Raw genomic sequence first — 24,633 nt, forward strand, 5'->3', positions numbered from 1 at the left:
CTTACCATTCCAATCTCGAAGACTCTGCACGGGGTCATGCATGAACTAGACTCTTGTTTCTACAACGTGTTTGACGATCACCAGACAGATGCAGTCTTTAGAGCGGTGCTCCAGTGAACGCCGAATTACACAACGCACTTTTCGCCGGATCGAACTGTTAAATATTTAGTTTTTATTACCGTAGCTATCAATCATGAAAAACATATATACGTGCAGTATTTTCATCGTTTAAGTTGTATGTATGTAGTGTATAATGTACAGTTCATAATATTTCACACTGAAATCAAGCGTAGCTACTCGTTTAGTGTCATGCACATGGTGTCGATCACCGGACTAGGTTCACTGCCTTTGGAGCGACGTTGCCGGTTTCGCCGGATTGGCTCGGGACCGCCGGATTGGCCCGGGACCGCCGGATTGGCCCGGGACCGCCGGATTGGTCCGGGACCGCCGGATTATGTTGGAAAGCAGCCGGATAACCGCTGATCGACTGTAATCCTTCCCACTCGTTTCCTCGGCTATGCTCCGCCGTCTTTCAGAAGCCCTCCACGACCCGATGGATTGATGGCCTCTGCGCAAATCCACAAATCACGTTGGGCAATGACGCAAACGCCAACGTCATAAGCCTTTGATTGTGACCAGTGGGGTTCGTGCCATGGTTGGAAGATGATGCTGGGCTCAGCATTGTTTAGATGAGCATCTGTGGAACCTTTGAGCGACGACCAATGGTTGATGGCACGAATCTATAAACAGCCCAGTGAAACGTCTCAACGCGTTCACTCACAAACACTGACACGATCGAGCGGTACGTTTGTAAAATATCTTGGGTTTTATTTTTCAATGTTCGTTAATGAAACAACAACAACGAACAAAAAAAACACGTCTTTAAGATGAAGTTAAGAGAGGAATGTGCGTGAATGGTGCAGGATTGCCGTGTGCGCGTGAATTATGAACGAGTGCACGCAGTTTGTGATATGCCTGCAGACGTGAGAGCAGGCGTTCGCAGCAGCTGCTCTCTGCCTGCGCCCGGCTAGAGCAAAGTCACGATGGGATTTAACATCATCGTCAGTGATACTTTTTGGAGGCAAAAATAACATGCAGCCTTAAAAAACGCATAAAGCAAATGCCTGCGGAGATTTTTGTACAATAAAAATGTAATTTTATAGAGGGATCGACTTTTGATTCGTAGTCACGGCTGAAATCAGTGAAGCGTTTGCTATTTGAACCAGTGGCCAAATCTTTCCACAACTGATATGGTATAGGGGAGGCCTTCATCCACTCGTGGATTGAGGAAGGGCTGCACGTTAGTTGGAATGTAGTTGCTGTACGCACACACGCACGGCATTGTTTATTTTGTGAATGTTTTTTTTGTGTTACATTACAGTGCTCTTGTTTTGCAACTCCTCAGTTGTTTTCGATTCAAAAGCCCGAGCTGGCCACACTTCCTTGCCTACATTCCGTCGGCTTTTAGCGGGGGCATCTAGGCAAGAGGGCAGGGTGGAAGCCCTTGGGCATACCTTGATCCTTCTATAATGATTTTTAAAAATCCCCCTACAAATAAACACTGTTTATGTTGATGTAGGTTCTCATGTTAAATACGTGTTTGCTAAATGCCTTGACACCCTTGCAAACGAGATATTCTATATCAAGGGACGAGGTGAACTATGAATGAAAATGTAACTGCCAGAGACAAAGGTGCACCATGTAACTGCAAAGCGTTTATATGTAAAAAAAAATACTTCACACAATCTATACACAGGGATAGAAATGGAGTAGTTACATAAATTAGTATCAGGACTTTATATACAAAATGTGTATTTACACTGGGGTAGCAGTTACTATTGCGTGAGAAGGGAAAGTTGCAGAGAGAGAGAGAGAGGAACTCAGATGATAAAGCATCGGAGATGTCAGACTTCTTCTCTAGTTAAGTGCAAACATTAAATCTCAGCCGTGTATAGTGGAATGCGGCTACGGAGAGCTCTATCGTTAGGTCTAAGTACATACCAACTACCGTGTATGGTTACATTGAGTTGGACCAGTCACATAATTATTCATATAAAGCCTATAGAACGTTTCGTTTAAAAAAAAGGTCGAAAATGTCGTCGAGGATGTTGCGAAATTGGTGCAGTAATCGTGGTGTCACTGCGGTGGTTGTATATATGTAGTGGTGGTATCACCGGTGGTAGTGGAGGTGGTGTATGTGTGGTCGTGGTTGTGTAGGTGTGGTGGTGGTTGTGTTGGTGTGGTGGTGGTTGTGTAGATGTAGTGGTGGTGTCACTGATGGTAGTGGAGTAGGGGTGGTGGTGGTTGTGTTGGTGTGGTGGTAGTTGTGTAGGTGTGGTGTCACGGTGGTGGTGGTTGGGTATGTGTGGTCGTGGTTGTGTATGTGTCGTCTCACTGGTGGTAGTTGTGTGGTGGTATAGCTGTGGTGGTGGTTGTGTAGGTGTACTGGTGGTTGTGTAGTTGTGGTGTCACTTAGTGGTGGTGTAGGTATGGTGTCATGGTGACAGTAGTGGGTGAGGCGGATGAGGTGGTGTTGTAATCATGGTGTTAATGCCACTATGGTGTTAACGTGATGCAAGTGGTGTCTGCGAGTTTTTATTGTGGAGTAAATATTGTCTGTAACGTGTGATATTCACTACCATCATTATGATCATCGTCACTATAAACATCGTGGTATCAATACCATAGTATTTTTTACCATCGTGTCATTACCATGTTATCATATTCATAATCATTAAGATGGTATGATCGTGGTGCTATCACCATCATCATTGTATTATTGTTATAATGACTGTGTAATTCGTCGTCGATCACCACGGTGTCGTGGTGTGTTTCAATGCACTGGCGTGGTGGTGGTCATCGTCATAGTGCCACTGTCAGGTGCCATCATGATTTTATCATCGCCATCATGATTAAATACCTGTGTCATCATCAATGTCCCATTTGTCATCTGCATCTTTATTAATGTCACCATGATAATCGTGTGATCATCACTGGCTTAACTGTGTCTTCATCGCCATCACCTTTGTCAATCACAATGGTGTCATCATCATCACTAACCACCACGATTACGATGACCACCACCAGCACCACCACCGTGATGACCATCACACCTCGTTACCATCGTTGCCCGCGTCGTCGTCACCGTCGTCGTCAGGGCAGTGTCGGTGGCAGGCGCACGTGCGCACCACCATGACGTCCCTGAGGGCCACGCGGTCGCCCGCGCACCGCATGCGCACGGCGCGTGTCAGCGTGCGGTGCGGGGTGCAGCAGCGGCCGTCGGAGCAGCCGCCGCAGTAGCGCGGGCGGTAGCGGCGCAGCGAGGTGCACGCGGCCCCGCCGGGCCCCGCCGGGTCCCGCAGACGCACCGGCGACGGTGCGCGGAACGTGCGAGTGCAGCGCTTGCCCGGCTGTTCGGGGGAAGGGGTGAAAAAAAAAATCTGAATATTTATTTTGACCGGAGGAGGAATCCGATGGGCTTTGAAGCTCTTTCTTACAGATGCTTAGTAGGGACGGGTCGGAATGTTACAACAACAAACAATACACAAACACGATAGGAGTGCAAAGTATATTGGAAAGGTAAGCACATCACTTGAAGAAGTATTCAAATAAAAACTCAACTATTTTTTTTATCTTACCAGGTAAAGCCCACTGGGCTATTAAGTTATTTTTCAGAAGCAACTTGGCCACAAATGATAGCTCAACAAAGTGGCTTATCATGTGGATATTTATAGCAGCAAAATAATGAAAATAATCTAAACGCACGTTGCAGAATGTAGAGGGAAAACCCGGAGGACCCGGAGAAAAACATCCACGTGACCACGGGGAAATAGACACGAAAACTCCTGACCTCCTCTATACCAGTCAAGGAAGACAACATCACACCACCGTGGTACCCCTGAAATAAATGATAAAAGTTCTAATTGTATATACATACCCTTAACTGGCGTCCTCTGGCCTAACACCGTTTGAGACGAGGCTCAAAAGAAAGCTGTCTCTGGTTTGGACCAATCAGTTTAAAAGACAATGCATATATTATCAGAGTATGTTTTTTGTTTGCATTTTGACCACAAGTATTGTGTTCTTGGTTCTTTCGGTAAAGTCACGTAGAAGGGAAGTAATAAAATAATAAAAATAAAACTGAATAAAATACAATTCTCACGACGTTTCGGCCACAATGCAAGCAGCCGTCCTCAGGTGACAGACCTGTTCTTCACCAACACTGTCGTGAGACGAATATTTCCAACCACCCCACGTACAAATGTTTATTTGAAGCTTTCGCAACTGCAGGAATACATACTCTTTGGTTAAATTTCGATTTAAAGCTTTCGTGACTGTAGGGATTCATCTTCTTGGTTCTTTCGGTAAAGTCACGTAGAAGGGAAATAATAACATAATAATAAAAACATAATAAAATACAATTCTCAGTGATAATTTCATTTTGATTTTATTATGTTTTATTTTTATTATTTTATTATTTCCCTTCTACGTGACTTTACCGAAAGAACCAAGAAGATGAATCCTTGCAGTCACGAAAGCTTTAAATCGAAACAAGTATTGTGGTTAATGCAGCCATGATTCCTTGTAAAAGGTTTCAGTTTGGTATTTTAACAACTTAACACATGTTTTGTTGCCAGATTAAAGGAGAAAAACTTATTCTCATATTTTGGTACTGGCAAAGGAGGTCCCATGATACCCTTAACAGTTTTTAATGTATACGGTATCTGTTATAAACCATGGCGTTCCATTTGTGCATTTGTCCGTCAACTAAATTATAAGAGCCTTCCAGAAGTCCTGAATGAAAACGTTATAGAAAGTGCCCCCCCCCCCCCGCCCAGATGTGGAGGTAAAAAGTTGATCCAACAGGTTTAGAATTGTCGACTTCCCCAATTTGTTTGTATATACCTATACACCCTACATACACTAGTCCGTAGTATCTGCATACATTGTGGGGGTGAAGAGGACATCAATGGGGGCGACGGGCTAGGCGCAAAGCACCGAGAAGCCCTTCACAGGAGCTAGAATAAGACGGCCGTAAGCCGCCGACATTCTAGTCTTTAAAATACGGATGCCACGGTATAAAGGGCATAGGATCAGTGTTGGGAAACGTGAGAGAGAGGAAGATAGACAGAGAGCAACACCGCAGCACAGCGCTGGAGCAAGCAACAACAACGAGCGCCAGCCACAGCCGGGGCAACTCTAGAGCATCCATGGGGGACTCGGACCCTCCACGCTGTAGAGTTTCTGTGTATTTGTTGTTGTGTATTTGCTGGCTTATAGGCACGTAATGATCGAAACCAGCCACGATTGGATAAACCTCGGTATTCAGGGTCAACAATTTAAATCGTGTATCGAGTCTTTATTTTGTTTCGAGAGGTGTTGCATGTTAATATCCCAGCCGTGCTGCGCTTTTGAGTCATTTCCAGAGATGGATGAAGGCAAGCGTCCCAACGTGGCGCCTATCGCGTCACAGAGCCTCGTGGCCAATCGGGGACCGACCCTGGAGGAGGATGCCATCGAATTGCTGCTCAGGTCACGAGGTGGCGCTCTTCTGTGCAAGGCAAATATGACTTGCACCACAAATGTGAATCTCATGTATTTAACAAAGTACGTATGAAAAACTCAAATACAAAACTCTCCGTGCCCCATCAGTGACCAGGCCGAGACCACCGAACTGACTACATGTGAGAGCCTAGTACTGTACGTACTGTGTTAGATCCAATCAGTGCTCTTGGCATGGCACTCACGCCGGACGTGGCCATTTAGAGCCCTCGGCTGGAAAGTCCATCAAACAAAACGTAAAGGGGGGAATTAATTGCAAATCGTTGGGGTTGATGATGATAAGCAGTGCAGCCGAGAGACGCATCAGGGTACCCGAAGGAAGTTCCCTCCACGCGAGGCAGAATCAGATTCAGCCTCCACTCCCCAACGTTCTCTCGGAACCCGCCGCCAATTTGAGAGGCCGCGATATTTCACGGACTCGCAGCGCCATCTGCTGCAGTCAATTCCATGCACGACCTCGCTCCTCCGTCCTGCACGCGAGGTCTACCATACCTACCAAATCCTTATCAGTGCCTGCCTTATCACAGACCAATTCAGACATTATTGGTCACCCTGCGCCCCGCATAAAATCTCCTACAAAGTCCCATCACAAGGGAGAAACACAAATAGACATTTTTCTCGTATTGAAACGGCTGTCCGCCGTAGAGACCTGAAAACGAAATTCCCTATACAAGAAGATGGGGAAGCCGTATGGTTCAGGTATGGGTCTACAGCAGCGTGGAAGCCGTATGGTTCAGGTATGGGTCTACAGCAGCGTGGAAGCCGTATGGTTCAGGTATGGGTCTACAGCAGCGTGGAAGCCGTATGGTTCAGGTATGGGTCGACAGCAGCGTGGAAGCCGGAGGGGAATGGCTTCATTCACCTCCGCATCGGTGATTCGGCAAATCTCTAACACTCGATTTATTGAATGTCACCCGCCTCGTGGTGCGTGTAGAATCTCTCGTGCCTGGCAGAGTTTGAATGACCCAATGGGACCTTTTTGCCAATATCAAAGTATGAAAAAATAAGAATAAGTTTTAACCTTTCTGGCAATAAATAGGTGTTAAGCTGTTCAAACACCAAATAGAAACCTTGTGCAAGGAATCAAGTCTGAATTAACCAAACGTACTTGTGGTGAACCTGCAAACAAACTATATACATATACTGCATACATGAACCAATTATTATATATGCATATTTATAGATAAACTAATGAATTAATATTAAATGGTACTGATTAGTAAAGGTGTTACAAAAGGACTGTACACATATATCGTGTATTTTGTGGAGAAAAAAATAACGTGCACTGTAAATTTTCTGTCTTTGTGAATGATATTTGTTTACATTTATGAAGTTATTTCATTTGTGCACTAAAGGTGTTTTTTTAATTTGTGCTTATGTACCCCAGGTCTCATTTGCAAAGGCACTTTTGTCTTAATGGGCTTCCACCTGGCTATGGGTAAAGTTAATTGGCTGATTGATATACAGTACTGTATATAGAGCTTCCACCTGTCCAGATATAAACCAGTACCACGTCACGATTTTAATAACCATCCCATCTGAGTACCATTGCAGTGGTGGTGTTGATCGTGGGGTGGTTGCCAAATCACGGCAGGGTTTCTCACAGCTTATTGGTAGACTAGAGTAGGCACGTGAAAAGTAGCAACCGCCATAGCCAGATTAGGTATACTTGATGTGGTGTGCTGGGCGAGGAAATATTTTGTGGGCAGCCGACCCAGACAAACCTGGCTGGCGAGAATCAATCTGAAAGTTGTGGACCACACAGTAACACCAGCTGCCCACGTTGATCGTTCGCTGCCAACATTTAAGACAATTCAACACGAAGAGACTGCTGAAGCCGTGCAAGTGGCTCACTCACGAGCCTCCACGCGGACAGAGAATCGCTCCTTTTGTGTTTAGTGTGTTCCCCTTCCCTCCCGCATCTCCGATGAGCATGGTTGGCTACGTACGGCGCGAAAGAAGTTCATCATACACACACATGCACCCGCCGCTGATCAACTTGTCGCCACACGGCGGAGGAGGGAGAAGCGCTGCGACGGTGGCTGTCACCTTTCTCGGCGGAGGGACGGGCAGGTCGCAGGGCCGCACGACGCACGCGCGCGACTGCCGCTCCATGCGGCAGCGCGGGTTCTCGGTGGAGACGCGCGTGGAGATGCCCGCCCCGCAGCTCCGCGAGCAGGCGCTCCACTCGCTCGAGTAGCCCATCTCGCACGTGAAGGGGGGCCCGGCTGCAGCCGCTCCCCCGGCTGGTTCCCCAGCAGCAGCAGCCTCGGAGCCGGATGATGACGACCCCCCCGGTGGCGCCACCACCACCATCATCGTGTCCTCCTGGCGAAACGCTGGGGGGGGGGGGGGGGGGGGGGGCGAGACGTTTCACAGGGAGAAGGGAGCAGCTTGAGGATGGCATTCTGCAGATTGTGTAACCGCAGTGAAGACCGGCGTGGAAACTGAAACTAAGATATTTTTATTTACCAGGTGAAGCCCGCTAAGCTATGTAGCTCTTTTTCAGATGCGACCTGACCGCGAATGATAGTTCAATAAAGTGGCATATCATGTGGAAAGATTTCGCAGCCAAATACTCCAAATGCAACTTGATTCTACATGTGGAGAGAAAAACCGAAGGAGAACCCTGAGAAAAATCAACATGACCACGGGGGAAACACGCAAACTCCAAGCACTGTATACTGCAGCCGTCAGGGTCGGAATAGAACCCACGCCCTTCTTCATACCAGGAGAGGGAGATAACATCTTGCCAACCACGGCGTGGAGATGGAGCGACGAAGGCGAGGCAGATGGTGGCGTCACAAGACTGTCAGGGTTTGTGACTGGGTGGAGGAGGCCTCCATCCAGAAGTTGATTGAGCATGGCTGTTCATGTTACTGTGCAGCATCTTGAGACACAAGTGCATGGATATCATATGCACATTCGACTTATATTGGAGGGGAATTGGTGAACCATGTTCCTGATGGGCTAGAGCAAGATTTCCAAAACTCCTGACCATGCGCTCAATCTCACTCTGCCTTTCTATGTTTAGAAATCTTTCCTCTTCGAGTACAAATTAAGATGTTACGTACCACACACGCCTGATGATTTGTGAATCTGACTCACGTGGAATTGCCAATTATAATGAAGCGATAGATAATAAAAGCAATTCAGAGTGATTCCTTGCACGAATGAGCACTGAGGCATTGGTGCTCATATCTCCCGTTCACAGCCCTGAGCCACTGGTAACAAATTACACATTCCCATGGCGGGGTGGAGTCTATCCATAGAACAACCACTGTTGACTTATCCGAAAAGTTGATCTTAATCCATAATCGTGGCGAAACCCAGAGGCTTTTGTCTTACTGGCTGGAGTGCTGCGTGATTACGCAGCATAATCAGCAGAGGGCAGCACAGCAAAGCGGCTGCCAGTGGTTAAACCCGCTGCCGTCTCGAACGTATTTGGGGTGACATTTTGACACGCGTGAGTTTGAGCACCAGCTGGCGCTGCTGCTGCTGCAGCAGCAGCAGGTGCTGCCTGTATCGTTACATCGCAAGGACCGTGAGAGGTGGCGACGGCTCGGAGCGGCCTCCGTCCAGCAGTGGATTGATTGGACGTAGTTAATGATGGTGATACTGAGTTTTAGTGTACTGGTACGCTACCCTATTCGTGTCAGAATCTTTAGACTTCCCCATTTTGTAAATAGGGACTACACATTTATCCCGACCATAGGAATGTGGAATTTCCACCTGTGGCTCAGGCTCGGTTGTGTAGATGAGTTCTGGTGCACCTTGGCCTTTGCCTGGACTCGAATCGCTCATGTGAGAAACTGCGGTCAGAGTTCATATCTCGGTCGGTGATTGGTTCCGCTCATCATCATCATCATCCCACCAGGGTCACTAAAATTTGTAACCACTGTGAATTCAACATACGTTTGCATTTTAAAACTGTCCCACTCCCTATGAATGTGGAATTTCTACCAAAAATGTAGTGCGCATATTATTGAGCGAGGAGGCATACATGGGATGATGGTGTACGTTGGCAAGCGGCCAGAATGTTAACTCTCAGCTTTCTGATTAGTAGTCGAGTTCTTGCATCTTAATTTCAGCCATTCTCAATCTACTGCTGCACGAGGGCCTCCCCACACCGTGTCACTATATTGGACTTGTTTGACCACACTTCACTCATTAGTGCGGTTTGCTGAAGGGCAAAACTAGACCCGGTTCGGATATCATTCGCCACTTTATGTTGGCAGTGGCCTGGAAACAAACTCGGGTCCATGGGTTCATAGCGCAGTGCAGCTCCTTCACCTGCTCGTGTATTCCACATCGCAATAATGGGTCAGGAATTTGACGTTGAGCAGTTCGGCGATTTTTTTTTCTCTCAAACGGCTGAGCGTAAACAACCCCGCAATTCACGGTGAAATATCGCACAGGCGGTGTGTGCGTGGCGTTATTTACATGCGCACTGCGCATTGGGGGTGGAGGGGGGCTCATAGGAAAGGTCGTAGTCTAATTGGCTTTAAACACGTACATTGTCATATTTATCCTTCACAACATCAACATCTGCCCTGCGGCTCCTTAATGAGCGACTGGTAAAGGTCGACATCGACGCTTGTGGCCCAGTGGTCAGAGCACTTGCAACTTCGCTGGCTCCAAGCAGAGTCGGTGGCGATATCCCGGCCAGGGCACCAATGTAACGTCTGCTTTGAAGTGACCGTGGTTTCGGTAGGCCGGGTGACTCACGGTGATCAGAGGGGCTCATAATTGCCATGTCAGAGAAGGTGGCTTCAACCATTTTAATCACTTCGGAACAGAGGTGAGGACAGTAGCAGCCAATGCACAGAGGTCATGACACACAACCTATGATACCAGAATAGCGCTGTTACCTTAGAAATACATCATTGGAATGCCTGATAATTTGAAGAAAGTATGGTGGTTAAGGAATTTGATTGGATGCATATAAACATGTGGTAATTATTAATGAACGCATCTGGAAAGTAATCATCTGCCTGTGACTACGAGTGCATGTGGAGGATATTCGCAACTCCATGGTGGGATTTGGATAAGCAACTTAGAAGTACTGCATAGAACATGACACGAAAGTGGGGAGCCTATGTGGCCGTCTGCCCTGCATATGGCCCCAGGGATAATCGTGACCAGTGACAGACTGGGAATAATAATCGGCCCAGCCATTTGTAAATACACCTCAAATTGCTTGAAGATGCGACAGTGGCTGGTGTATTTGGAATCTTTGGGGCCGCAGACTATGGGAATTAATGCCCACTGAGAGCGTAAATATGCAATTAAGCGTACAGGTGAGAGGTAATACAATAATTTAATACATGGAGTGGCCCACCGGGCATTTGCCCGGACTGCTGACCTATGGCTAGTCGGCAGCCTGACCGTGAGCGTTGCCTTGTCACCCGTACCGGCCATCGCGTCGTGCCCTCCGAGCACCTCCCTGGTCCGCTTGCCGGCGCCCGCCGCCTCTGGCTGCCCGCACACCCACTCGTGGCAGCACTTTCCCGGCGGGGGCGGCACGCGCCGCGGCTCGGGGCAGCTGGGCGAGGGCAGCATCTCGGAGTGGGGGCAGGCAGGCACGCAGGCTACGCCGCCGGCACGGCACGAGCAGTACTGCTCGCAGCCCATGTGGAACCTCTCGCCGTCGCGGTACAGCACTCCGCCGAATTCGCACGACCGCGCGGAAGGTGGTGGCGGTGGTTGTGGGGGCCGCGGCGCCACCATGGCGGTGCCAGAGACACGGCGACCTACAACAGCCAGCAGAGAGAGAGAGGTAGGGGAAGGGATGCGCCGAGTATTGCAACGTTAGCAAACCAAACCGTGGACCATAGCAGTCTAACCAATGTGGTCTGTGCTCCTCCAATAGAGGAGGAACGGCGAAATATCACGAACTCTCTCTCTACTAAGGCTCTCTCATCGTGGCCAGATAAAAAATGTTAGTCTATGGGCAACATGTTAGTCTATGGGTAAGGTAAGCCTATAATTGGCAGTGCTAGTCCGTCAGAAATGTTAGCCTATGGGTAGTGGAAGCTTATAGACAATGTTAGTATATGGGCATTGTAAGCCTATGGGCTATTTTCGTCTATGGGCAATGTAAGCCTATGGGCAATGTTTGTCTATGGGTAATGTTTGTCTATGGGTAATGTAAGCCTATGCGCAATGTTAGTCTTTGGGCAGTGATAGTCTACGGTGCAAAGCTAGTCTATGGGCAATGTAACCCGATGGACAGTGTTAATAATGTGCACGAATAGAACTACAACGTTTCCGCACGCAGGACAGCAGGAGGAAACATTCGTAAAGTTGAGTTTGAGTTACTTGTAGACTGTAATGTAGTTTTTTTTTGTAGGGGGGTGGAAGTAGATGGGGGAGTGGTGGGAGCTAAATGAGCAAATATGCAAAGAAGCTTACACTCTGATCATATTTGCCACTTCACCACCCAGACCCGCTGCACCGGCCATCAGAATGGAGCGACTCACTGGGCATTTTCCTGGACTGTTGCCCTATGGCTAGACCCGGGCCTGACCGTGAGTGTTGTAGCCCTTGCACCCGTACCGGCCATCGCGTTGTGCCCTCCGAGCACCTCCCTGGCCCGAATGCCGGCGCCCGCCTCCTCTGGCTGCCCGCACACCCACTTCTCACAGCACTCCCCAGGCGGGGGCGGCACGCGCCGCGGCTCGGGGCAGCTGGGCGAGGGCAACAGCACGGACTGGGGGCAGGCGGGCACGCAGGCCAGGCTGCCGGCGCGGCACGAGCAGTGCAGCACGCAGCTCACGCGAAATTTCTCGCCGTCGCGGTACAGCACCCCACCGAATTCGCACGACCGCGCCAGAGGTGGTGACGGTGGCTGTGGCCGCGGCGGCGCCACCACCACGGCAGTGCCTGAGTCACGGCGACCTGGGATGAGCAGGGGAGGGAGGGAGGGAGAGTGAGAGAGACGTGTTCATGCAGAGCTCCTGGCCTTACCTCTAAAAACGTTTTCTTCACCTTTTTCGTTGGATTATCTTTTCATCAACAGTACGTGTTTTGCTTTATACACATTGTGATCATTTGTTTGCTCATTTAGGAAACGTTTTTGTTTTTTTCTTTGTTCTTTTCTGGTTGGTTTCACTGTTCAGGGCGTGGCTCTGCAGTGCAATGGTGGCTTTGTTCTCTGCACAATCCCCAATTTAATTTTATAGTTGATTTCATAATTACACGTTTTTATATATATATATTTTATTTTGAGGTTTTTTTTCTTCTTCAAACTATTAATTAAGTTTCGTGATATTTTATATTTTGTTTGGTGTGGTTTCACATGAACACATCCGTGCATCCCATTTGAACCCCTTTTATTTAGTACTGTGAGTGTGTTCACGTTATTATGATTTTTTTGGCCTGCTCCTTTTTCTACATTTTCTGTTTTTTTATCTTTTTGTAAGCTACTGAGGACTATCAATTATGTTACCCTCTCGCCAGGGGAGCTTTGTGTGAATAGAATTAACGGTATTAAGAGAAGTTGGTCAAAACAACATAGACCATCTTTATATAATAATGCTTATTTCTTTATTTTCCTGGCTTTTGAAAACATATATTTGATTTAGTAGTTGGGCGTGACATATCCCACACACATGAACATGTCCACCCGATCAGTAACAACGTATACAGCAGCTGGTGCCTTCTCGCGAGTGTGGAATCCACTGTCTGACTTCCACCAATGTCCCGATCAACATCTACGTCGAAGCGCAGGCCGGCGTCGTGCCTGCAGGCTCAATAAAGTACGCCTCCAAGTTGAGTGTAAAGGCGATTTTCTTCATGGGGTTCAAGAAAATGGCATATACTGCCATGGGGAAGGGGCTGACTGTTAACGACTGGCACCTCACCTTGGAGCCACTGTCATCGCCGTCGGTATGCGTAATCATATTAAACGTCCCCCCCCTACATTTCTGATGAAGAAATATGAGACAACCTGGCTAAGTTGGGTACACTGACCTCATATGTACAGCATGTGCCTTTGGGCTGCAAACAATCCCACCTTGAGGCATGTCTTGTCTCTCAGAAGGCAGGTCTACATGCTGGTGTCCAATAGGCAGCTGGGGGAGGGCCCCTTTACGTTAATAAACGGAGGAAGGGCCCATAGGCTGTTTTACTGTAGGGACGTATTAAAATGCAACCTATGCAAAGCAGAGGGGCATGTTAAAAAACGTCCCGAAGACAGCAAATGCCCAACCCAACAACGAGGGGACTGTGAAAAAGGTTGGTAAAGAAAAAACACCCAACAGATGACTAAGGAGAGAGCCCTTACCACAGAGCTCACGCGAGATGGCAGTAGACCCCGCTCCAACTGAAGAGAAATTTTATAGATGATTCAGCTTGGTTATCTCCAGAGTCAAGTGGGCATGAGGTCGGTCCTTTAAAATATCTCCCAGAGTTGAAGTTGGACATCGCACCCATGCCTGGGGCATATACGGAGAGCACTGGTGGCAAAGACAGGGTCTTCGCCATTCCCAGATGCTCGTAGAAGTGGGACACGCATAGGGAAAAAACCTCGTGCTGGAACCAAGACCAAATCCAGAATGCGTATTCTGTGGTGAGCTCGAAACAGTGGCACATCAATACATACCCTGCAAAAGCCTAGACTCACTCGATAAGCTGCTACGAAATCTCCTACTCAAAATCTTATTTTTGGATATAGGGGGAATGAGGGCACCAAAGATATAGAAGGGTTGGTGAACTTCATCATGAACAATGCCAAACTGGCTCTCTATGGGGCCAGAAAATGCGCAATTGAAGGAAGCGGCTTATCCAGCCACTGTCGCATCTTCAAGGCCCTGGTTTCTGCCAGAATTTAGCTGGAATTTCGGTACACTCAGTTAACGGGGGGGGGGGGGGGGGGGCTGGGGGTGTTGCATCCGTTTACACAAGTTGGACTAGCGAGGGTGCTTTGTGTCACGTGACTATTGCAGGGATCTGGTGATGGGTTTTGAGGATGATTTTTTCTTGTTTCTGCGCAAAACGGGATTGATGTCACACGGGAACCCGCGTGGCGTCTTTGATGAAACAAGGGGCACAAAGCAAACGAAAATATCGACATGATGAACGAAGCAAATTGCCGAATAACCGAGCCTTTTCCTGTTTTTTCTGATTATGAAAAAGGAGAGAGGGAGTTGCCGATTACTGCAACGTTAGCAATCCAAACAGTGGACCATCGCAGAGAAACCACTGTGGTCTAAGCTCCTTCAACAGAAGAGGAACGGCGAAACTTCACGAACTTTCTCTCTGCTGGAGCACTCTTGTCATGGCCAGCAGACCTCGACATTGGCATCGAGTCTATGGGCAATGTTAATCGATGGGCAAAGAAAGTCTATATGCATAGTAAGCCTATGTGAAATATTAGTCCATCGACAACGTCTAATCTATGGGCAATATTAGTTTATAGGCAATGTTAGTCTATGGGAAATGTTAGTCTATGGGCAATGCGAGTTGATGGGCAATTTTAGTATATGGACAATGTTAGTCTTTGGGCAATTTCAGTCTATGGGGAATGTTAGTCTATGGGCAATGTAAGCCTCTGTAAAATGTTAGACTATTGGCAATGTTAGTCTATGGGTAATGTAAGCCTCTGTAAAATGTTAGACTATTGGCAATGTTAGTCTATGGGCAATGTAAGCCTCTGTAAAATGTTAGACTATTGGCAATGTTAGTCTATGGGTAATGCTAGTCTATGGAACTGCTAGTTTTTGGAGAATTTAAGCCTATAGCCAATGTTGGCCAATGGGCAATGCTCGTTTTTAGGAAATTTTAGTCTATGGGCAATGCTAGTTTAAGGGCAATAAGCCTATGGAAAATGTTAATCTTTGGGCAATGTAAGCCTATGTGCAATGTAAGCCTATTGGAAATGATCGTCACGTGCACGAATTGAACGCAGGACAGCAGCGGGCAACATTCGTCAAGTAGAGTTTGAGATACTTGTCGACTGTGTTTTATTTTTTTGTGGGGGGTGGGGGGGGTAGATGGGGTAGTGGTGGGAGATGAACAAGCAATGAAGCGTTTGCATGAGGTAATACAATATTTAAATTTAAAAAAGTAATTTTTAAACTCTGATTATATTTGCAATTTCCCCTCAAAGACTCATTCCATAGTCCCTCAGAATTGAGTGGCCCACCAGGCATTTGGCCAGACTGCTGCCCTATGGCTAGACCGTGGCCTGACCCTGAGCTTTGCCTTCTCACCCGTACCGGCCATCGTGTCGTGCCGTCCGAGCATCTCCCTGGTCCGATTGCCGGCGCCCGCCGCCTCTGGCTGCCCGCACACCCACTCGTGGCAGCACTTTCCCGGAGGGGGCGGCACGCGCCGCGGCTCGGGGCAGCTGGGCGAGGACCGCATCTCGGACTGGGGGCAGGCGGGCACGCAGGCCAGGCTGCCGGCACGGCACGAGCAGTACTCCTTGCAGTCCACGAGAAACCTCTCACCATCGCGATACAGCACCCCGCGGAATTCGCACGACCCCACAGGCGGTGGTGGCTGTGGCAGCGGCGGTGCCACCACGGCCGTACCAGAGTCATGGCGACCTGGGATGACCAGGGGAGGGAAATAGGGAGGCGCCGATTAATTCAACGTTAGCAACCGTGGATCATTGCAGTTGTAACCACTGTAGTCTGCGCTCCTCCTATGGAGGAGAAACAGCGAAACTTGTTACCCTATGGGCAATGTTAGTATATGGGCAATGTTAGTTTAGGGGCAATGCTATTCTACGGGAAACGTGAGCCTATGATGAACAATGTTAGTTTATGGGGAATGTAAGCCTATGGGCAATGTTAGTCTATTGGCGATGTTAGTCTATGGGCAATGTAAGCCTTTGATGGACAAAGTTAGTCTACGGGGAATTTAAGCTGATGGGCGATGTTACCCTATTGGTAAGTTAAGTCTATGGGAATGTTAGTCCATGGGCAATGCAATTCTTTGATTGACAATGTTAATCTATGGGCAATGTTAGTCTACGAGTAATGTTAGCCTATGGGCAGTGTAAGCCTATGGGGAATGTTAGTCTATGGGCAGTGTTATTCAATGTGCAATGATATTACTTGGGCAATTTTAGTCTATGGGAAATGCTCGTCGATAGAAAATATTTGTCTATGGGCAATGTTAGCCGATTTTGGACAATGTTAGTCTATGAGCGATGTAGGCCTATGGGCAATGTTAGTCTATTGGCAATGCATGCCTATGATGGGTAATGTTAGTCAATGGGCAATTTAAGCCGATGGGCATTGCTAGGGATTAGAGAATGAATTTAATTTGCAATGTGTATCTATTGTCCCCCCCCTGCCTTCGCACGTGAATGGCTCACAAGTGACGTCATAACATCTATCCCTCTAAGGAACGAAATAGGAAAATTTCTCTACAAATCTGGCTGTTGCGTGCTGATGCTTGTCGTAATTATTGGCGAAACGTCGAACTCAGATTGTAAATGTTGTGGATGTGTTCTCCAACACGACGGTGTGCTGTGCTAGTAACGAATTGGCATGTTCTGTTTACGTGACAAACATTACTAACTGGCCTACGCGTCAAACAGACTTATGTAGTTGCGTGGGTGGAGGGGTTGGGGGGTAGATGGGGGAGCGGTGGGGGCTAAAGAGCACCCACAATAATGTTTGCTTCGTGCACCCAACCCATGGGCCACCATCACCGCTACATTCCACACCCATTACTTAACGTCTCACTCTCTGTTCGTACTTGAATAAAAAAAAATGTTGCTTTTGTTCAGGCGTTCGAAAAAATGAGGAGCGGTGGTGCAGCTGTTAGCGCACTGGGCGGACGCGACCTTGCTCACCTACGCACACGCCCGTGCCACCCCTTCTACCGGACTCGTGCCGATGCTGCTGCTGCTGCTGCTGGTGGTGCTGCTGCTGGTGGTGCTGCTGCTGGTGGTGCTGCTGCTGGCGGTAGCGACACACGAGGCCGGCTCGCTGGTCGCACGCGGCGCCCTCGCCACACGGTTGCCCGCGCAGCCTCGGGCACACCTCGCAGCAGCCGCACGCGTCGCGCACGGGAGCCGCGCCCCCAGGGCACCGCGAGGGGGCGACGCCCGCGGGGCACCGGCACGGGGAGGGGCAGTCCGCCTGCCGCGCCTGCCGCGCCTCCGCCTCCAGAAGCTGCGGCTGCTGGCGGTGGTGCACGGGCAGAGCGGTGGTGCAGCGGTTAGCGCGCTGCGCTACGAACCTGGCGACCCGGGTTCGATTCGCGCTCACGGCCAACATCAGTGACGCTTATCTGAACCGGTCCTGGGCCTCCCCTAGGTCGACTCAGCCTCAAATGAGGACCTGGTGCGATGTGTAAACATCGCCACTAGGGAGACAAAGCCGGCTGGGCGTGGTGTTGGCCACCCACCCCCTCGTGTGCCGTGCAGGCCTTTATAGGTGCTCGCTAGCAGCACTTGCCCCAACAGTCTGTTAAGGCTACACAGGGGATATTTGTCTTTGCACGGACAGAGCCAATCCATCACTAGCGCTGCATCACGACGAACTCAACACAGCCGTCAAGATTTGGAGAATACACCGACTCTAATCACCCAGGAATGTCTGTCCTTAATGCTCGTGACGTCACTCCACGTCGACCAGCGCCCCTCATTAACATGTTAAGTAACGTCCTCCAAATGGACACCCCCCTCCCAGTCATAATAATCAGCGGCTGACGTCACTCCACATGGGGGGCCGAGGCGCCTCCTCACGCCTCCTCCCCCCTCCTCGGCGTCAACTTACAACCCTCACGTCACGCGATCTCCATAACGCTGTTGAGGCATCAAAGTAAAAGGATGTCATGATGAACAAGGGATTACAACCTTAGGACGAAACAGGTCTGTGTCACCGCGCCCTCACAAACTGCACGCGCATTAAGGCAATGCATATCACGTCGCGCTCTGCTTTTCGCTTGCAAGTTTCAGATTTACTGCAACACACCCCGTCCTTGGCCGGGCAAAAGGCGAGTATAAAATAAGAACACATTTCGCCTCGTTCCCTGGACATTAAACATATATATAGGAAAAAAATATGTTTTCCATATCTCATCAGCCACGCGTCCTTCTATCTGAGGGGTGCATTATTTCCACAGCGTGGGTTCAACAACAAGACCAACTGTGGACCGGTTTCGCCATTCAGGGTCTCATCATCAGCAGAAGAGCCAGCCTCGCTTGAAGCATCACTGGTGAAGCGCCAGATTTACGTCGGCAAGGCCCCCCCCCCCCCTATTCGATATGGGTCGTACTTAGTTGTACGCTAAACGAGTTACCAGCTGTGGCTTAATGTTTCCCTCGATATCTTGTAGAACGTTGCCGCGCTGCTCTGGAGTCGGAATTATCAGCCGAAGCCAGGACCACGGGAATACACGAAACGCATGTCAATACAGTCCTGTATTGTTGCATATCACAAGAGCTTGGGGAGATAGACGACGATGACGATCATCGTGATGGGAGGAGAGGGAAGTCCAAAGTGGAGCGGTGCGAGGGAAGAAGCAGGAAGAGAAATGGGGTGACCTGCAGTGTACACTGATGGTTGAGCGGGTGAGTGAATGGGCGAGTTTGCGAGTGAGTGGGTTGGTGATCGTGTTGTTGTTGTTGTGACCTGCAGTCTGGTGGTGGGTGAGCACAGTGGGGATGAGACATCGCAGGCAGGGCGTGATCGAACGATCTGACGAGGTTTGCGTGACCCGAACCCTCGACTTGCGTGCAGTCTGACAGCGCAGTGAGGAAAACTCGAGGGAGAGACCCCCTCACTCATCGTATCCTCGTCCCTGCCCCGCTCACTGCCCCCGTCTGGCCTGTCCTGCTGAGCCGAGAACATCTGGGCCACGCGCCAAGCAAGACGCGCGATTGAATTGACACCCTCGGCTTACACGAGCATGGCCCTGCCAAGGCGGCGAGCGGAGGGCGGAGGGCAGTAGACGAGTTAACGAGAGTGCACGAGGTGGCGGGGAGGGAGCTGCCACATTCCCCGCATTCCACGCTGGGGTTTATGTTTGTTGGCAACTGAAATTAATTAAGCGGCGGAGGGGGGTTACTGAGCCAGTTTTGCACGGAAATCGACGGCTCGATTCCCCGTTACGGCTGCCGTGCATCGTTGGCACAAGCGGTCGGGTCACGCACAGCTTCGAGCTGGGGACACAGCCCCGCAAGTTATGGGGGGCGCACGCGAGCCACGCATATAAGACTGCCCGCAAGTCGGAACAACACGAGAGAGAGAGAAAAACAAATCCGAGTCTCCTGGCTCATATGAGCACATGGCGCAGTGCGAATGTTTGCTGGAGGTCTGGAGTCACTGCTGGACATTCAACATTTCCGTGGGAAGGACAATAATTTTAATATGACAACCGCAGATCAACCAGGCTGGATTAATAGCAAGTTTCTATCCGGATATAATTTTGGTTTTCGGATACAAAACCACAATGGATCTCAGTTGGATCCCACCCTCTTAATGCGCATTGCATGAGCAACATTTACAGAACCCGTCGCTAACAACATAGCGACTACTAGTAGTCGTTCATATATTTTATACTACTATACAGATAGTAACAGTCGAATTCTTTATTGAGCCTTGCGATGCAATTCAGACCCTGCTGAGACACATCACAAGAACACATTGCCTCTTGTGCGTGGGGCCCCGCAGAGCACGACGCACAATACCTTGCAACGCACCAGGACGGGGTTCACGTGAACCACCGCCTTCTCATCCTCTAATCGACGCCTGCTTGCGCGTTCCCGTGCGGCACGGGGGGCAGGGGGGTCACGCGCACGGCGCTCTTCTCGTCAACCGCCCGCCCGCCCGCGGTCTGTGAACCCGACACGCGCGCGCGCGAGAGACAGGGCTCCTTCACGGGATGGCATTACGCAACGCCGCCCATTAACGACGCCCGGTTTCGTGTTCTTGGTATTCATCGGCGAGCCACCGCTGGTTACGTAATTGCCGCAGTGTTGCGCGACCGCCCATCCGCCGCCCCCGCACAGATGGCTCGGGCCAGAGCAGACACAGGGCGCGATCTGGGCTCTGTGTGTGGGGCCTCGCTGGCGATATTCGATGACGCATTCATGTGGAGAGAGAGCGATCGCTCCGTCTTTAAGCACAACACGCGCCCTTGGCTTCCATGCACCTCGTCGTGCGATCTCGCCAGGTGGCGGTGCTCGATTTACCCACCTCTGAGGGATGATGACGATGATGATGGTGTTGATAATACTGTTGATGTAGATCATCAGCATAAGTTTACAACTGTGACGCTGATTATGATTATGATGGTCGTGCTGATGATGGCCATCGCGATGATGGTGATGATAATTCTCCTTAATTATTCTATGAAACCATTCCTACGTCTCAAGACAATTTTTCAAGAGGTTCATGCATTGGCATATTTGACCAAATCCATGATGAATGAGCGTTGTGCTTGATGATGGCGATGATGATGATAGTGATTGTAGTGTTGATGTTGGTGGTGATGATGATGATAGTGAGCATAGTGGATTAGTAGTGGTGACGTGTAATTGATGTCAATTCCGTATTTCCAACAATGATTGCACGATGATTTCAGTCGTGATGAGTCTGAGGCTTAGCCGTCCTTGATCGTGCTCTAACCTCACACACACGACACAAACAACCCTACACACACAGCACACAGAACCCGACACATTGGACTCGTGTCCCTGGCAGCGAGAGGCACCCCATCCACACTCACACTCCCGCAGAGACAAAATCCCCCGTGTAGCCTTCATCAGACGGTTGGGTCGAGTTCTGTTAGAGAGCACCTATGAAGGCTGGCACGGCACACGAGCGGGTGGGTGAACAGCACCACGCCCGGCCGCCTTTGTCTCCCCAGCGGCGATGCGTTATACACCGCACCGGGTACACACACACACGCGCGCGTGGTCTCACCAGCGGACCATGCAGAGCGAAGAAAGCTGTTGCCAGCACAGTAACCAGATGAATTGACGCCATCGCTCGCTGTGAAGCTGCTGATGCTGCTGATGATGCTGCTGCTGATGCTGATGATGATGCTGCTGATGCTGCTGCTGCTGATGATGCTGCTGCGCTTACCACTGCTGCTCTCACTACTACCGGTGCCGCCGCTGCTCTGACACTCGGCGCGGAGGCTTGTTCACCTCACCACAGTACGTCTGACTTCTGAGCCACGCAAACTGCATTCACATCACTCACGGGCGGTGATCGCAACTTGCTCGTACACTGCCCATGCGCGCGTGTGTATATATATAGAAGTCTAAAGTTAACCGCTGCCAAGCTTGTTTAGAGTCGGGGCCGTGTGCCGGGGTGCGGAGTGGATGGGGAGGGGGGGAGTGCGTTGGGCTGTTTTTGGGGCTCGGAACGTCTTAGACGTTTATTCCCCCCCCCCCCCCCACCTACTCAGCCCTCCGGGTCCGAAAGTATTTGACAAGAATTCGGATGTACCCATGCTGCTCCTGTGTATTGACGTGTTGTAGTTAAAGTGACAGAATACATCCAGGCGGGATGGAAATACCGGAGAGGGTGGGGGGGAGCTCGGACTCGCGTTCCCCCTTTCCTGCGAGCTCGGCTAAACAAACCCAGCATTTGTACAGGTGAGCAGGGGGCGAAGCGGCGACGGTGAGGAGCCCCTTGCTGAATGAGGCACTGTCTGAATGATGGACGCGGTTGGTTGGTGGGCACCTCGCGCAAGCACGTGGACACTCCGAGAGGAGGAGGGGTGGGGGGTGGGGGGGCGACGTCACCCCGCATCGACGTGGCGAGCGACTTCACGCGGCGCAACGCAACCCAAGAGTCGTTCGGGATTTTGTCAGTGCTGTCTTGAATTGACTGCGGTGGCGAGATGTTGACTGCCTCGCCTGGTATGCAGGAGGTCGTGCGTTCCGTCCCAACCCTCACGCCTGCTGCTGTATGTTTGGAGTTTGCGTCTCTCTCTCATCCCGCGTAGATATTTCTCGGCGGTCCTCTGGTTTTTTCCTCCACATGTCGAAACACGCCTTTAGAGTAAGCCACTTCGTTGAGCAATCATTGGTGGCCAGGTCGCTTCTGAATAAGAGTTATGTAGCTCAGTGGGCCTTACCTGGTAAATAAAATAAATAGTAATAGTCGTTGTAGTTCTGGCCGTTTGCTCTGCAGGTTCTGTTTATTTCCTGCTTTCTACACACGGTTAGCGCATTCGGAATCTACGGATGAAATGTGCCGTACAAATGCAAATGGTAACAATGATTATTGTCTGGGTGAATCAACGTCCACTGCGGCTCATTCCGCGTCTCCCGGAGATCTTGACTCGACAGCCCAGCGGAACATCGCACGCGGACCACCGTTGTTGCTCCACGAGCCACCACCGTCATCGTCGTCATCATCGCTGCGTTCATACCCAGCCTCTAACCCTCCCTGCTCACGCGAGCATCGGAGTAGTGCTCACCTCGGTGACCCCCCCCCCCCGAGCCAGCGGTGGAAATCCACGTTCCCTCGATAGGGGTTTAATCTCAACGTACGGCCACCGCTGCTCGCTTGCCATGAACCATTACCCATTTTAGTGACCTCCAGAGTTGAGGGGAAAGGTGACTGAGCGACACCTGCCATGAGTTCAACTCATGTCCTCTAGATTGTGAGTCTGGCACTCTAACGACAGTGCCCACTTAGCTAGACATAACAAAAGTGCATGGCTTCAAAGTGCACCTAGCCTGGCACCGGCGCTGTCGTGACCCTCGCGAGCACTCAGCAGTGAATAGCGGTGGTTGCCATGCTCGCGTACACGATGCTTGGGCCCACGTGCGTGTAAGCGGTAACGGTGCAGCCCTGCAATTGCCATGCCCACGGAGCTGCTGGTAGAATGGCCTTCGTGAGATGCAGCCCGTATAGAGAGCGTGTGGCCTAACTCTTTCATACTCGCCAATACATTTTCGGAAGAAGCGGTAGGAGTACCCACTCTTTACCCCACCGTACAGGACATGTCGATCCGCTGCATTGAACTCCTTCACACTCCACGTGAACGTGAAAATATTGTTCACACTGCTGAGTGGACAGAGGGCGGCGCGGTTTAAGAAACGCGCACCGTTGTCTGAGCTGTCGCGCCGGGGGATCGAATTAAACCGGCGACTTGTGGATTGCAATTCCAGCGTGATAATCATTCCGCAACGGCAGCTTCCATAGCGTGTGCGCGCGCGTGTCTGTACGTGAGTTGAAATTTCAACCCCGTCGCGTGGAGAACAAGCCTGCACTCATTAACGGAATTCAACAACAACAACAGCTGCCCTGTGCTCGGCGAGAGGAAATGCTGGATAATTATCCACGTCCAAAACATAGGCGAGCCTTGTGCCAATGGGGCTCCCTGCTTTTACAGTGGCAGAGCGCGTTATAATTCAACCCTCTCGGAAGGCCCTGCAGCATTAAACACTTGAGCCTCCCGTGCAGGGGATCGCAGTGCGCCTCTTCCACCCAGCAACCGGTGCTGGCTGGCCGACTCACTCTCCTCTCGACAATGCAAATCGGCAGAACTCTGACCACCGATTTGCCGATTTGGGTCAAGCCAAGAGAACGGCACGACCACGTGTCGCCGTTGTTTCGGTTCTCTTCGCCAGAGCCACCGGCGGCTGCGCCAGCTGTGGCACAGCCACCAGCGGCTGCTCCGCCACCAGCTGCTGCACAGCCGACATGCAGACTCTGCGGTGTGCGTGTTCCCATCGGGGTCTTCGACCACCCCCTGAGCGCACAGTCCCAGTGCCTCGCTCAGGGACCACTCTGACATCGTTAGCCCCGTCTGGCTTCAGGCGTTCCCGTTGGTTGCGGCCGTGGCGAGATGTTATCTCCCTCGCCTGGTTTGCAGGAGGTCGCGGGTTCGATCCCTACCTTAACCACCTGCTGTATATTTGGAGTTGGCGTGTCTTGTCTTTCTCTCTGCCCCGTGTTTGTGTGGATTTTTCTCCAGGTCCTCCGGTTTTATCCCTCTTCATTTAGAATCAAAATGCGTTTCGAGTATTTGGCTGCTATAAATGTGCCTGATATACATTTCCACATGATAAGCCACGAAGTTGAGCTATAATTTGTGGCCAGGTCGCTTCTGGTAAAATAAAAGAGTAAAAAAAATGGT

General features: G+C 50.2%; 1 protein-coding gene across 2 annotated transcripts; it reads right to left on the reverse strand.

Moving 5' to 3' along the window:
• Nucleotides 1-827: 827 nt before the first annotated feature.
• Nucleotides 828-21,744, reverse strand: LOC133344312 (kielin/chordin-like protein). Of its 2 annotated transcripts, none has more exons than XM_061554414.1 (7): nucleotides 21,456-21,744; nucleotides 17,375-17,702; nucleotides 15,783-16,115; nucleotides 12,121-12,462; nucleotides 10,977-11,315; nucleotides 7,612-7,901; nucleotides 828-3,410 (listed from the first exon to the last, which is right to left on the reverse strand). In XM_061554414.1, exons 1-7 carry the CDS (start codon nucleotides 21,516-21,518, stop codon nucleotides 3,108-3,110), a joined length of 1,998 nt encoding a protein of 665 aa, XP_061410398.1. In that variant the 5' UTR covers nucleotides 21,519-21,744; the 3' UTR covers nucleotides 828-3,107. The 2 variants fall into 2 exon arrangements, with proteins under 2 accessions (XP_061410398.1, XP_061410397.1); XM_061554413.1 differs by having other exon boundaries at nucleotides 17,375-17,705.
• Nucleotides 21,745-24,633: the final 2,889 nt, after the last annotated feature.

Source organism: Lethenteron reissneri, chromosome 19 (genome assembly GCF_015708825.2).
Source record: "Lethenteron reissneri isolate LAM-NWPU_2019-01 chromosome 19, ASM1570882v1, whole genome shotgun sequence".
Taxonomy (NCBI): Eukaryota; Metazoa; Chordata; class Hyperoartia; order Petromyzontiformes; family Petromyzontidae; genus Lethenteron; species Lethenteron reissneri.